Raw genomic sequence first — 16,353 nt, 5'->3', positions numbered from 1 at the left:
CTGATTTTAGTAAGTCAATTGCAAGAACGGTCTGAATAATGGGTTGGGAAGCGATCAGCTTTTGAAGAAGAGCAGTTTGTAAGCCTTTCGTGTGACCTAGGTCCCGGAGCAGGAGGATGTGATGTACGGCATTAGAAGTAGGGGTGGATGGTTTAAGGCCGCCGCTTGTATGTTGAGTAAATAGTATTTGTTATTTTAGCAACTAACTGTACAACTCCATAGACAAGGCACTTGGTTTTAGTCTCATTTTTTAAAGTGGTTTTATTATTATAACTTTGCATGATTCTTTTGTCAACAGTTCGGCACTTTGTTTTGAGCAGGCGAAGGAAAATAAAATAGGATGAAAGAGGTAGCAGCTGAAAAATTCTTGAATGTCTAAAATCCAAAATAAAATGCCTGTTAACTTAGTTTGTCAAAAATATAGTAAGTGAAAATTAAATATAAAGAAAAATAAACCCATTGTGTTGAGAAGATTCCAATTTACAGCTCCCATGGTTTTCTGTGGCTATGAAATGTTTATTACTAAAGCAGAGTAGCTCATTTTTCTCCTGTGGAAACATCTACCTTTTGCTTACCTGTCTAACATACAAGCCATTGTGTCGTAAAGCTCCCTTCCTGGAAAACACCCAGCAAAACCAACAAAATGAGTGGACCCCGAGGCACATTCAAGAGACAAAGAAAATCACCAGACAACAGAGATGGAGATCTATATTAAATTCATTTCCAATATTTGGGAGCTGGTCTTCAACTCTCAATAGTGACTTTAGCGCTTGAGAAACAAGCCTACAAGTAGATTAATAAGCTAGGGGGTGATCAGTCACCACTCTAGTCTGTTATGAATTCTAATACAGATATAAAAATGCCTGAAGGCGTAGCCTTAGAAATAATGGGACTCTGTCTTCATTAAACACAGGGATGTGCCGCTAGAAGCTTACCATGATGCTGTTGTGAATGAAGCCTTTTCTGTACCGTGCAGGCTTCAAATGTGGATACTCCTCAGTGCTGGTGACCCGAATATCCCAGACCTTCTTCCATGCTGCATAAAGTTGAATATGAACTGGGTAGACCCCTGAATGATGTGGTGCTACTGCATAGCCCATGTTGATTGGGATTCCATGTGCCTGTAAGAAAGTTGGAACATGTGATCATATGTCACATGATAGAATCAATTCAATTCAGTTTTTTTTTCTTTTACAAATTTATTCTGTTGTTGTTAGGTGGCATCACATCAGCACCAGCTCATAGCGACCTTTTGCACAACAGAATGAAACACTGTCTAGTCCTGAATCATCTTCACAGTTGCACCTACGCCTGAGCCCATTGGTGCAGCGGCTATGTCAATCATCCCATGGAGGGCCTTCCTCATTTTTGCTGCCTCTCCACTTCACCGAGCATGATGCCCTGGTCCAGGGACCGGTCGCTCCTGACAACACGTCAGATGTCTATAAGATGTGGTCCTGCCACCCTGGCCCCCAAGGAGCACTTTTGCTGTATACACAAACAGCAAGATAGATCCTTTCTCTTTCAGCAGTTAACAATTTAAAAGGACTCTGATGTTTGAAAAAAGTCATAATTAATTTGGGCAAGTCAAGTATAAATGAGATTAATTCTGAATTTTGAATACAGAGATTTTGGAACACAGTAGAACATTTTGGTGAATATTCCTTAAATATGAGCATGCTTTACAGAAATGATATCACTGGAACCAAGTGTACAAAAAGGAAAGAGCAGTAGGCTTGCACTTGTGTCTCTGTACTGCTGTATGCACCCATGCAAGCACTGAGGAATACTCTCCGTCCTGGATAGTATCAGGAGACTGTTAGCCATCAGCTCCTACTGGAGAACCGAGGGGTTGTGGGGCAGTGAGATTACTTGGGGATGAATGACTGGGCCGGGCGCATATCTGACATCCTCCAGCTTCTGCAGGGAAAGGGAGACTCCAACCCCAGACCAGCCCAAGGCTGACTGTCATAAGACAGAGGTGTAACCTGCCTTCTCTGTCCACCCCTCTCGTGGTACTCTGCTTCTTTGCTGGCTTTGAGAATTTGTTACAATGGCTATATGGACATGATAGACAATACTCATGGTTATGGAGTTTATTAGGGATGTTCACAGAGTACAGATGATAAGGATACAGGACTTTTGCCCACCATGCTTCTTCGTTTTTGTTTGTTTTTTAAATAGTTTGATTGAAGTATAATTAACATCGCATACAATTCAGTAGTTGAATACATTAAGAGGGTTTTGGATTCATCGCAAGAATACATATTGGAACATTTCCTTCCTTCTGCACTCATTGCTGTGGACTCCCCCCCCCTCCCCTTCCATCCCAGGTAATTCGTAATCTTGTTGCTGTTTTCTAGGTCCACCATCCTGACTTCCTTATGCAGAAAAACTTAAACAAAATAGACAAGAAAACAAGTAAGAACCCAGCAACAATGATGACTAAAACAGGAAAGCCTCAATGGAAAAATAAGCAAAAACAAAACAAAATTAAGAAACCCAAATAAATTCAAAATGGATCAAAAGAGCGATCTAATAACAAGGTTCTGTGATTCCGCCTAACTGCAGCTGCTAAACGCCACCTTGCAATGCTCTTCATCTGATATTCAGGCTGCCTGCATTCCTAGACTCTGGCCAGTGGAGATTAACCATGGACTCAATGCACGTAAGGAACCTGCAAGTAGATTTTGTTTTTCTGCGATTAGCCTTAACATCCCACCAACTGGGTGTTTAGAATTTATGGTTTGATACCATTCCCTCTTCCAAGTTTGGATTTTATTGTTTAGTATCTTTAGATAACAAGGCTGGTATGCTTCTGTGTAGACTTAGCTGCCTCCTTATTTAGATGCCTGCTTGTTTTGAGACAAGACTTGAGAAGAATCATAAAGAGGTCTTACTTCACCACGCCAGTATTATTCTAGTTACTGACTTTGTAACTTCCACCAAACGAGAGGTGGTTGCATGCAAATAAGGAAGACCTAACTTGGAGATTGCTCCGTTTCCCAGTTCCACTGAGTATAAAGGTGAGCCACCTTAGAAGCAGGAACAAGAACCCAATGACCATCAAGACAGAATGACCACCAACAGAGAATGTGTGCGATCCCTGCCTGATGCAAGAGAGAGCAGAGCCATTAGAAGTGACAGTAACTATGGTGAGACAGCTCAGAGGAGCAGAGCTGTGGACTTCTCAGCGCACAGAATGAGTAAGGCCGAGTGCCTTACTACAGGATGCTGTCATGCAGAGTAAGATGCCCCTCTGTAGCTATCAGTCCTAAAGGAGTTTTGTAACACCTGCTAGATTAAGAGAAGTTAAGAGGCTGTATAGCTAAGGGGGCTAAGACCAGAGAGAGAGAGTTCTTTGACCTGAAAGGGATATTCCTGGTGGAATGGCTGAGTTATTGTGGGCAAGAGGAATGCATACTTTGATAATTAAGATTTTTGTAATCGATTAGCTTCCCTCATAAACCCTCATAATAGTGAGTACTGTCTGGGTGTAGAATATGTCCATTGTGAAGGGTTATGGAACCCAGAAGAAATGGAGGCCTGGTTGGTGTCTGAATAGCCCGAAGAAGGATGGAGAGTGGAGCTTTTGCTTATCTTTACCTCAGCGGATCATCCTCAGGCAGATGAGTTGCTGGCTCCTCCTTCCTCTAGTTATTGTGTAACTGGAGGAAGTCAGATGTTGCCCCCACAGCATTTCATCAGTGATTTCATTCTACTTAATAATTTACAAATGAAATTCTCTGAGCATGTAGACCCATGATCTGTGTTTAGTTAGAATATTTTGGTGACCAAATGACAAATAAACAAGCAATAAAGAGAGAAAGTAATTTAAGTTTGTGCATTGGGGATCTGTGGCAATGGTGCATTTCAGAAGGGACAGGAGCACCTGAAATAGATGAGAGGTGATCAGATTAAACAGCAGGAATCTCTGCCATTCAAGAGCTAGAGATGTGTGGGAAAGGAAAAATAAAGTCAAGGTCCTTCTAGTTTTGAATCTTTACCACTCAACTTTTTAAAAATAAAACATCCACTTTACCATGGGATGCTTACCTCTGGTAAACACTATAATCTAAAGGAAAACAAATAAAAAATCTAAAAAAAAAGAGCATGGAAGAAATGGTCAAAGTACGGCATTATATCACTAAGTCTATACATTGATCTGCAGTTTTGTAATACTGCTTTTTATATCTTACTCTTTAAATGCTTATCTGCTTTATAAGAATTCCTTATAGGATTGAATCTCGTCAATTGAGGTGATAAATGACATTGTATAGTCATATATGAAAGCTGATTGAATCAATAAACAGAGCACAAAAGTGTTGACAATTGCCATTTATATTTTCTATTACATGGCGTACAGCATAGGAAAAGCACTCAGTCTGCTTTAATAAGCAAGCTGTGAACGGATCATCTATCTACGATGCCTCAGTCATGTGCCACACTCAGCTCAGAAGATGAGTAATGCATGCTTTTTCAAGATTCGTTATTCTGTCTTTCATTGAATGACCCTCATTGTATAGCCAAATTCACCTCTCTTTCAGCAAGACTATGTGTTTTCTAACATCTATTACAATAAATGGCTCTATAGAAAGACAGAATTATGAAATCAATGCTGTAAAATGGACTTGATTCTTCTGCTACGCTCTAGGGAAGATTCATTTCTTGATATTTACAGAGGAAAAATACTTATTCTACGGGTTTATATTTCTAATACAAAGCAAGATTGGAAAAGTTCAATAGCAATACAATTTGGAAGCTACCAGAGGGACAGACAACTGCTATTGCCCTGATATGTCACCAAGAAACAATTATGTACTGGTAAAATGACTTAGCACTCACTGGATAGTTCCATGCTGCCCAAGCAATCTCAGGATGAACTTATGTTAACCCTGAAAATCTCTATGTGAATGTTTTGGGTATGAGATGGCCCAACCTCCTCAGGAGAGAAAGCTAGAGTCAATGGTATTCAACCCCTCTTTCTGATAAACAGAATTTGTATGATAAACAAAATTAGAGAAGGAATTTTGATTTCCAGAGAAAGAAAAAGATAGATAAAAATCTACTATATTCCTATTACTCTCTAGAGTGAATCACACTGAGGCTTTCTGTTAGACTCAATTTATAATTTGAAAAATGAAAACAATCTATAGTGTATGAACTAATCATTTTTATTAATCACTCTCATGGTTCTCATTTTATATTGCTACATCGTATTTTGTTTCAAATCCCAGTTTACCATGTGAAGTAAGCCTTTGAGGGTCTTAAAACAAAGGGATGAAAAGTGAAACCAGGGAAAGGAATTGTGTTATCAAATAACTATCTCTTCAGTTAAAAAAGAAAAGACATTTCACTTTTGACAGGTAGTAAAATGCATTGTAGACGTTTTCATGAAAAAAAAAAACCAGAATGTAAAAAGCCATTGATTTGGAGAGTGGGAAGGAAGGGACAGTCCAAAGATTTTATTATATTTATTGATTTCTAGGGACTCAGAGTTATACGTGTGATAGGTCATCCCATCACGTTGACAATCAGAGCTCAATCAAAAGGGTAAATCACTCTAGATAATTATGAGTTTATACTTTTTCAATCTGACTGATAACACAGTGAAGAGTAATTCCCGTGTCACTCTTTTTCTGTTATCAACACATTTAATGTCTAGACACTTTTATTCTTGCTGCCCAGGGCTGAAACCCTATGTTAGAAAGACTTAATCTTTTATATAAGATCACAAACATGACAAAATTATAAAGCATTTTCAATGTAAATACAGGTAGCACTTGCAGCCATTAAAACATATCAAAACACCCAGATGTATTGACAGAATAAGCAAATTCAAATATGGCTTTTATTATTTGTTAAAGCACCATTTCTCCCAAGATCTAAGAATTATGTAACATTATACTGTGACATCCTACCACTCATAGGGGAGTTTGACGTAATCTAACTTTTCAAGTTACATGAAATTCCCTGCCGGTTTGAGAAGGAGATAGTATAGACATTTACAGAAAGCAGGGTCATCATTTTTCAACAAGAAGAATAAAATGAAACACATCTCAAACGAAAGCTATCTGCAACTGAAGCTATATCACATTTTTATTCAATCATTAAATTTGATTAATCTCCTTTTAACTGCTGGTTGCTGTTGCTGGCAGTCATGTGACCCTGTCCCATCATGACCGTCCCAGAATTAATAAACTGGTCAGCATGACTTCCAAGGCTGTTCTGTTTCTGGAAACCGATTGCTACATTTTTCTCTTATGGGCTGTCTGGCGCTTTCTAACACCAAACTTTCAGTTACTCGTTGGTTTTCTACCCCCATTTTGGCTCCTGGAATCCCTTGTCATTGCTGCACACCTGACACTTGGGGAATAATTCATCTACAGGGTCCTCATGAGGCATCGGGCTGCCCACTGCAAGGCTTGAAGTCACGACTTGCAGGCTCAGAAATTCACAGGGCCAGTGGCACCTTTACTCCACAGGGTTGTCGTGGGGGAGCATTGACCTGATGGCAGTGCCTTTGTTTGCTTGTGTTTGTTTGGTGGGTTTTCATATCTTAATTGTGATACTGTGAAAAGCTGTGTAACATTATCCAATGCTGTGGAAGTTAACGTTCACAGATGCCAAGTAGTTTGCGCATGTTTATAGATCCTTTCGATTTAAACTTGATTTTCCACTCAGTTTTCTCCACTGGACTCTTCCCTTAATGCCTGTGAAGAACTATAGTTGCACAGAGAAATTAGTTTGAATGTACACTCCTGAACTGCATTCCCTTCCAATCCTCTATTATGTAGAGAGCTTATAATGTTAAAGTCTGCATAGCTGTAAGCTAAGGTTTCTGAAGCTAAGGTTTTTGGAACAAACCAAGTCGCGCTGATTAGAAGCACTCAAAACAGCCATCAGAAGGCATTGATGAGGCAAAAGATTCAACACTGGAATCTCTTTGACCCTGATTTTGGGCCACAAGGTCTTGAAAACAAGGGGCTTCTGTCACTTGTATGGGGCAGCCGTGGCATGCCATTGCTTCCACCAGAGCTCCAGTAGCAGTCGCACACATGGTAGCTCCCCTAGGGATCCTCTTTTGTATGTCTCTGCAAGTCTTTGCAGAAATACAGCTTAGAATATGCTCTGTCAGCCCTTCTAAACTTTTTGGAAGTGCTTAAAGTTCTGAATAAAAATACTACTTACTTAAATTGCCTAAAGTGCTTTCTGTTTTTAGCACAGCCACCTCACTGGTTCAGGCAGTTTTTGCCCTTTTCTAGTAAATTTAACACAAGTCCATGATGGTACGTGAACGCCATTAATGTGGTCAGCTACTACCCAAAACGTTGAAGGTCAAGACCACCAGAGGTGCCTGAAATAAAGGCCTGACAATTTGCTTCTGAAAAAGCAGTCATTTAAAACCCAGACAGCACCATTTTACTCTGGCACGCATGGAGTGGTGATGAATGAGAAGCAAACTCAAAGGCAACTGCCTTTCTTGGCTCCTCTTTTTTCCTCCCCCTCATACCTTCCATGCCCCCTTGAAAAATTACAAATTAATATTATTCTCATATCTTATACTGTCTGCTGCCTTCCTTCACCCATTTCAATTGTTCATCCCCCTCAGGGAGGAGGGAGCGGTTATATGTCGATCATTGTAGTTGGTCCCTCTTTTCTCACACTGCCCTACCACCTTCCCTCCACACTCCTGGTATTGCTACTCCCAGTACTGTTCTTGTCCTGGATTCCATGTGTTGAGAGCTCTTATCTGTACCACTGTACATGCTCTCTTCTAGCCAAATTTGTAAGTTTGAACTGGGTCATGACAGGGAGAGGAAGCTAAAGAACTAGAGGAATGTTGCTTCATAGGTGTTATACTGCACCCTGGCAGACTCACCCCTTCCTTGTGTCCCTTCTGTGAGGGGTTGTCCAATTATTTACAGATGGGCTTTGGATCTCCACTCTGACCCCTGTAGTTCACATCAATATCATTGCTTGTTTTGGCTCTTCTGATGCCTGATACCTGATCCTGTCAACACCCCATGATCACATAGGCTGGTCTGCTACTTCCATGTGGGCTTTTCTTGTTTTCCTATTAGGTAGCCCCCCTGTTTAACATCGAGCCTCAGATGCTTTATCTTTTAATAGCTGGGCACCATCAGTTTTCTTCACCGCATTTGCTTAGGCTTCCTTTTGTCTTCAGTGATTGTGTCGGGCAGGTGAGCATTGCAGAGTGCCAGGTTATTAGAACGAAGTGTTCTTGCGTTGATGGAGGACTTGAGCAGAGATGCAATGTCTGTCTGAGGTCCGCAACCTTCTGTGTCTTTGCACATTTTATGAGTAACTGGATAAATGCTACTGTAATGTAAAATAAATCAAGTGTTTTAGGCGGATTTAATACAAATTGAATGAGCTTTAGATGATTACTGAATCAAAAACAAAAAGCATAAGCATGTTTTTGAACCAATGACAGTAACCTGATGAATTCTTCATACACCCAAACAATGATGAAATGCAGCTAAACTACAGAGATAAAGTATTGATATTTCCATGAACAATCTTTCTTTATTTTTCTAATAGCAATTAATAAGTGAGTTTTTTGAACTAATAATATTTTATGCAAGTAGCTCTATAAAATACTGAAAGGAATATATTAATGGTTATTGTGGAAAAGATTATTGTCTATAATAAATCAGTCTTTCATTTGAGTAGCACCTCCATATTTGACTCTACTAAGGATAAGTTGATCAAATAGTATTATTAGATCTTATTTACATATATGCTAAAAGTAAAATTTTATACTTAATAATATGTCCTAGGAAGCAAAAGTTGTAACTATTAGACTGCCTCTTCTATGCCACCCACCACACTGTTGTCAATCCAGAATCTGGTCGCCATTTTTATTTCTTCCACCACTTAAAGTGTAAAAATTTTACACATTAATGGAATTTTTCTGGATCACACCAGCTCAGCAAAGATGCTGCCTACTTTTTTGTTGAGTTTGGGGAACAGTTTCTCAAGTGGCACTTGCCATCAGGATTCTCTCTGAGGCGGGTGGTGAACAGTGCTCAATGTGGAGATGATCAATTCATATTCCTTGCTCTTTTTCATTTTAATCGGTGCAACAGCATTTTCTAAGCACTTGCAATAATGTTCATTCCTTTCATTGGTATAAAAAATGAGATAGAACTCTGAGGGGTACCCCCCCAAACTGGAATTACACTGGGATGAGTGGAACTTTCATAGTACATAATTTTTACCACTAGGTAAGCATTGAGCTACTCGCTATGAGTTAGTGCACCCAGTGGCATCACATAGGAAGTTTCTCTCTGGTCAAAGTGCATTTTTCGTAAAAGCAGTTTCGCTCAAACTACATTTTTTGCGATGGCCGATTTAAGAGAACAGCTTGCTGCTGTGAAATTTTCCTTCCTGCTCTGGAAAAAGTGCCACAGAAACGGTTGTGATGTTGAAAATAGCTTACAAGGACAGTGCTATGGGAAAAACTCAAGTGTGTGAGTGGTTTTCCTGTTTCAAAAAGTGTGAAATGTCGATTCATGACAAACCTCATTCTAGAAATTTGTCAGCTTCTTGAACGGACAAAAATGTTGACTCATAGTGCATTTGGAGTTCATTCCACTAGGTCAGACTGCCAATCACACGTTCTATTTAGAGGTTCTAAAAAGATGGCATAACATCGTGCAACACAAAGGGCCTGGTTTTTGGCAATGGGGGACTGGTTTTGCCATCACAACAATGCACCTGCTCACACGGCCATCTCAGTGCACCAGCTTTTGGCAAAAAACAGCATACCTGTCTTGCCCCACACACCTTACTCACTTGCCCTCACTCCCTGCTACTTCATTTTGTTTCCGTGAATGCAGAGGGACATGAAAGGACAACAATTTGACTACATAGAAGAGGTGAAGAAAATAACAAGGTGGTTGTGTTAGTCTGGGTAGACTAGAGAAGCGAATTCATAAACACCCATAGGTGTATAATAAAGAGATTTATATATAAGAGCAATTGAATATCGAGAAAACATTGCAGCCCAGTCCAGATCAAGTCCATAAGTCTGATATTAGCCTATATGTCCAATACCAATCTATAAGTCCTCTTCAGACTCACAAAACACATGTAATGATGCCAAATGCAGGAAGATCACAGGCCAGTGAGTGGGAAGTCTTGTGGATCCCTTGGCAGTGTAAGCATCTCAGCATTGGTAGGGGTCTCCACAAGGCTTCTCCAGCTCAGGATACAAGTATATTTCTATGTGTCTTGTCAATAAAACATCTCCCAAGGAGTGAACAGAGAGAAAAGTGTCTCCTGATTCCAAGGAGGAAAATAAAGGAGTTCCCAGAATTCTCAGGAGAAGGCCATGCCCACACAGAGGCCTCATTGGTTATATCTTGATTGACAAGCCAGACTCCACCCCATTTACTCATAATCCTCTCAAATTGACACCAAGTTATGTAACTACCACAGTATTGCTGCCAGCCATCCAAAGAGATGAGTTTGAAAAATGTTTTCAAGAATTGAATCATGGATTCGACAAATGTATTAAGTGTAATGGAGAGTGCATTGAAGCTGATAAGGTTGTTTTGTAAAAAAAAGTTAAATACTTAGCCTTGAAAAAAATTCCTTTTTATTTTGAACCCCTCATAGGTTTGTGATATTTATTAATTTTATAAAATTCATTATACACTAGATGAGATACATTTTTATTCCCTGTGTTTGTTACTTCAGTAGAAGAAACTGTAACATAAATAGAACATTGCCAAACAACCAGAGGGTGGCAAACTTTCATTTACTCCAGCTTTGTGTTATTCTCCAAATTCCCAGGAGACGTTCTGAGTGAATTTTGAAATTTCCAAAAGTGTTCAAAGAGCTACAAAATATTGTCAGAACAACTTCTGTAAGTTCAGCAGAAGCAGGAAGAAAAACACAACATGTTCAGAGAAGAGAATTTCAACTGTCTCTAATCTATCAAGCACAATGTCTCTTGTCTAACTTGCCTAATTCTAAAGAATTGGGATTTTACTCCTACACTGAAAAATGGTTAAGGACAAATCACACAGCTGATGATGCTCAGATAAATAAGAAGACATTTGCAAGTGAGGACTACAAACAAGAGACAGTGTGGTAATAAATTAAATGTCTTCTCTTAAAACAATCTCCTTTTGTGCGTCTTTGTTTATGTTCTTACTTAAGCATAATTGTATGAAAAAAAGCTACCTTTAAGTATGTACATGTATATATGTATATATATTATTGCTATGATATATATATGTGTGTGTTTATATATATATTATAGCTGTCATTAGGGCATCAAACTCGTTGTTGAATTATTTGAATCCAACCAGTGATTTTACATCCCCACTTCTGTACTGACCTCTCTTAGAATATCACTTGAGAGTGGTCCTGTACCTTACTTCCACCTTCGTAAGTTGTTCTTTTTGAAATCCTCTGTAAAATATCTCTTCTTCGATGTTTTAGGTGTCTTAGATAATGTGAGCGTGGGTCCAAATTCTGATGGCATCATATAATGTAGATAACATAAAGAAGGCTGAATGATTCTCCTGAAAAGCCAATACACTGACTGATTTTAACGAACTCAGCACATTACTGCCACCATTCACTGCAGAATTCCCTCATGAAATATTCATATCATAAATAAGTAGATTAATTGACAGGTATCACATGTACAGGTAAAACATGGAAAGCATTATCAGTTTTCTTTGGTTATATTTATTTGTAGCTGGTAGCTCATCAATATTTTGCTGAATCTCTGAGGATGGGGCAAGAGAAGACAAAATAAGACTTTGAAGAATTAAGTTCATGAACATACAGAAAAATCTCTAGAGCTACCAGTAATAGCTATACAGAAACTTAACATTTGGTCACGGTATCCTTACAATGAGAAGGAAGAGCCAGATAAATATTTGCCCTGTGATCATGACCATATTGAAACTAGGGGACGTGCACTTGCACAATCAGTCCATATTGTATTAGCATTCTTAACAGAACACCTGATACATTTTTGATGCTTAATAATCATTTTTAAGGGATATAATCATTAAAATAGTACTAAATACTGTATGTGTATAATAAATAATTTTAAAGGGACAGATAAATAAACCAGTGACTGGATAAATTCATGTCTTTTTAGTAACGAGATAAGGCACTAAACAATATCCCATTGAGTTTTAAGTATTGATTCACCCACCTAAAAATACAACTTCTGGAGAGTGATACTGGTCTTAAAGAGAGGAGATCTCATTATTTTTCCTTTTAATAAGGACCTGAAATCATATTGTCAACTCTGAAAATGATCCTAGAATCATTGATTTTCCACTGTGTTTTGGGGACTGAGACGGTCTTCTGTTTTCATAAGTGATAAAAGCAATGGCTGTGTGACCCTGGAAATTGGCTGGGTCATTCCTGACACTTTTTGGACTGCAGCCTAGTAAATGGTGACAAATCTCTGGAGGGCTCTGTGTTACAAATGGATTTTTTTCTTTTGAAAAAAGAAATAGCACAGCAATGACATTGCTTCTACAGCATTGAACTTTCCAATCCTAAATAGAGCTATTTTGGGCAATTGAGACACATCCCTTTAATATTCTGGACCCTGCTGAACATGTGCATGATCTAGTTTGCTGCTGAAAGAGAACAGAAACAACTAAGTGAATTTTCACTAATACTATTTTAAAAGTGTCATTTCAGTCAATTTTATGCTTAGCTGCTTTGTGCTTAGAAGTCTTATGCTATTGACAATCAAAGTGGTTAATATATTTTGGATTATTAATTTGTATTATTCAGCACATACTTATTTTGCACGTATGATATACTAGCAACCATTTTAGATTCTGGGGATGCATTAGTAAACAAAAATGTATATATCTCTAAAATCCCTGTAGTCAATATTTTATTAAGATTTATTGCTTATGTTTATGTCATTGAGTAGATTTTAACTCTTAGCAACCCTAAGAGTTAAAATCTAAAGATCTAGAATACCAAAATAAGCAAATGCATTTTACAAAATATTAGATGGTTCTAAATGCTTGAAGGAAAAATAAAGGGAGAAGAATATTGAGGTACAGGTTACAATATTAAATAGATTAGTAAGGGGGGGTTCCTTTGAAAAGCTAGAGTTTTAGACAAAAATTAAGAGAGAATGAGCCATTCATATAAGTTGAGGATACTCATTCCAAATAGGTGATAGCATATCAATTTCTCTGAGTTGAAACATTCCACTTCTTAGTAAAAATAAAGAAAGAAAAATGTTTCATGAACATATGGGAAATAATCTATTGATCTCTAAGGCACTTCTGAGGAAGGCCATGAATACTAATGGTTTATTGTTTGCTTTTGCTTTTAGCTGCATGTGCAAGTAGGAGAATAAGAATTGACGATCGCATGCGGTAAGGTTGCTATAAATAAGCCTTGCAAGTTATGACCTGAACAACTTTAGGGGCTACCATGTCAAACTATGCTTTTTGTGATAGGTATTGTTTTTTTTTTTTTTTTTTTGGTCAACTTGGCTTTTAGTGGTTTGGCAGGCAAGGCTTCATAATCCCCCATGATGTGACCTAACACAGTGCAATCAATTCCATAATGTGATCTTCTGTGAGTAGCCAATCAGTTTTAAGAAGATCGGGGTAGAATGCAACCCTCTATCAGGTCGGAGTCTTAAGGGATGTGGCCTACCTCCTATCTAAGTAGACTCTGTGGAGAACTTCTTTGCATCTTGATGGATTTGGATTGTGCATCTGGCTCATCAATTTCTAGTTGTTTTCACTTTATCCAATAGCCCATCATATTGCCTAATGATCCTGGGACTTATTAGCAGTCTTCTCTCTGAGCTACTGACCTTGGATCATTTGCCTCTGCATCCACCACTCTGTGGTCTTTCTGTTTCTTCTTCATGCCTCCAGCTTAGCTTCTTATCCACAGACTTGAACTGGACTGAAATCCCACAGTTGTATGTCATTTTCTTAATATAAATCCCTCTCTATATATATCTATATGTATAGATATAGATATCTAGAATTAAACAATCTCTCACCTAGAATGTTTCAGGAAAACCCTCAACCCAAATACATCCATCCATCTATCTATCTATCTATCTATCTATCTATCTATCTATCTATCTATCTAGCTAGCTAGCTAGCTAGCTAGCTAGCTAGCTATAGATAAAGACAGACAGATAGATAAACTTACCATATCTATATCTATCCCTATACCTGTATCTATAACCATACCTGTACCATACCCCTAGCTCTATCTTTATCTCTCTATGTTCATTTCTATCTCTATCTATCTACAATATCATGGAAAATAAATAGTAGGGGCAGTCATTTAGGTGCTTATATGCCATTACAAAGATGTTGGTATTAAAACTGAGTGAGATTGGGAGCTCCTACAAATGATTGTGCAGAGAGGTGCTATGACATAGGGTAATACACACACACGCACACACACATGCACACACATACATGTGCACACACATGCACACACATTCTGGTTATTTTTCTAAGAATTAGGTGGAAAAAGTAAATGAGTCGCTAAGAGCCAGGTCATAGGCTACTGAAACAATCTTTTGTTGTTGAGTGCCATCATTCTGTGTGTGTAGTGGCCCTAGGTGGAACAGAATTAAACACTGTCTTGTCCTGTGGCATCCTCAAAATTGTTTCTATGATTTATCCTTTTGTTGCAGCCACTGTAGCAATGCATCTTGCAGGGGGCTTTCCTGAAACAATCTAGGTGAGAGCTGATGATAACTTAGACGCTTGGATCAGGATAAGGCAGTGTAGGTGGTGAGAAATGGTTTAATTCTAGCTATATTATAAAGCCAACAGTATTTGGTGACAGCTTGAATGTGAAATATCAGGGCAAATATTTAACAGAAGATGGAGTTACTGTCATATGAGACAGAGAAGTTTATATAGTATGAGGTTTGGGGGTTTGAAATAAAATGACCCATTAAATTTGAGATTAAATATCCTATTTGATATATCAGGAGGAAATTGGATAGACAGAAGCAGAATTCAGAGCAGAGAAATCTCAGCAGGAGACAGGAATTTGGTAAATCTTCAATACTTAGATAGTATTTAAAGCCTTAGGAATAGTTACAATCACCAAAACAAGTGTGTAAACACAGAAAGGAAGCTGTGAGTGGGGAAATCCCAGGGGCATGGTATTAAGAGGTCAACAGAAGAGGAGATACAAGCAAACGGCCCTGAAAGATGACTGTGAGTGAGGGGACAGGAAAACCAGGGATCTACAATGGATTAGAGACGAGGGAGAAGCGTACTTCGAAAGGAAAGTCAGGTTGCTGTCTCAAAGGTTGTTGATAGGCCGAGTTAATTAGGACTACACCTTTTTCATCAAATTGAACACTACATGCCAATTGGTGACCTAAACAAAACACTGTCTAGTAGAAGGGTAAAGGAGAAACTCATTGAAGTATATATTTAGTAGGGAAAAAAAGGAAAAAAACCTGCTGAAATGAGAACAGTGAATCAAACTGCTATTTTAAGCAGTTTTGTTCAAAAGGCAAGTAGAGAAGTAGTGCTCTAGATAGAAGAAGACATGGCAGAAGCAGAGTTATGATGACATGTTTCAGAGAGAGAGGGGAGAATTGAAAAAGCGATGTCCTTAAACAGGTTAGCTATTGTAAGCGTAAGAATTTGACCTTTGCATTTCTTAGTCTTTTATGCATTCCTTCAAGAGAGAAGAAGACTGTGTGTTTCTCTACATGGCTGTGTGTCTGGGCAGTAGCAATGGGATCCTGTAGAAATTCTCTTCTGATGGATTTAATTTTTTTGCTCCATGAAATAAGTTGTAAGGGTATCAAATGATAAAGATGGATGTTGAAAGATGGGTGACAGTTGGGAGAGAGAGGAAGTTATTGTTATTTACCTAGAGTTGACACAAACCTTATGTATAACATCTTCTCCATCATCTTTGACATTTTTAGTTCATGGTGTAAATCCATCTCATTGAGGGATCACCTCATTTCCGATGATTGTCTACTTTGCCAAACTTGCTCTATTTGGGGAGGATTGCTCCTTCCTGTATAATGCCAGTGAGACAGGTTTGGCCATGCTTGGCTTTTGTTCTTCCCAAAGCAATTGCTGCTTTTTCAGCAGCACACAATGCAGTGTTCTTTGCCTAAATAGATCCAAAGCATCAATTCTTCTGTCTTTTTTCATCGTCAAGCTTTTGCATCATGTCAGGTGCTTCAAAAGGTACAAATAGCATGATCTTCTTGCTGGAGTCAAAGTCTCTCCATGTATCATGATTTTACTTTTTTTCTATAATGATGATTTTCATTTAATTAATATTCTGATGTAATCCACATTAAGG

The 16,353-nt window shown here is 38.4% G+C and overlaps 1 protein-coding gene across 1 annotated transcript in view; it reads right to left on the bottom strand.

The window, feature by feature from the left end:
* Positions 1–16,353, bottom strand: part of LOC142443496 (bifunctional heparan sulfate N-deacetylase/N-sulfotransferase 4) — a 363,094-nt gene that overhangs the window by 159,312 nt on the left and 187,429 nt on the right. The window contains exon 4 of the mRNA XM_075544840.1: positions 936–1,121. Within this exon, the coding sequence (XP_075400955.1) occupies positions 936–1,121 (186 nt within the window). The remainder of the gene's footprint in view (positions 1–935; positions 1,122–16,353) is intronic.

This window comes from Tenrec ecaudatus, chromosome 3, assembly GCF_050624435.1.
Source record: "Tenrec ecaudatus isolate mTenEca1 chromosome 3, mTenEca1.hap1, whole genome shotgun sequence".
Lineage (NCBI taxonomy): Eukaryota > Metazoa > Chordata > Mammalia > Afrosoricida > Tenrecidae > Tenrec > Tenrec ecaudatus.
Note: the sequence above shows the minus strand (reverse complement) of the source record. Positions and strands in the feature narration are given on the sequence as shown.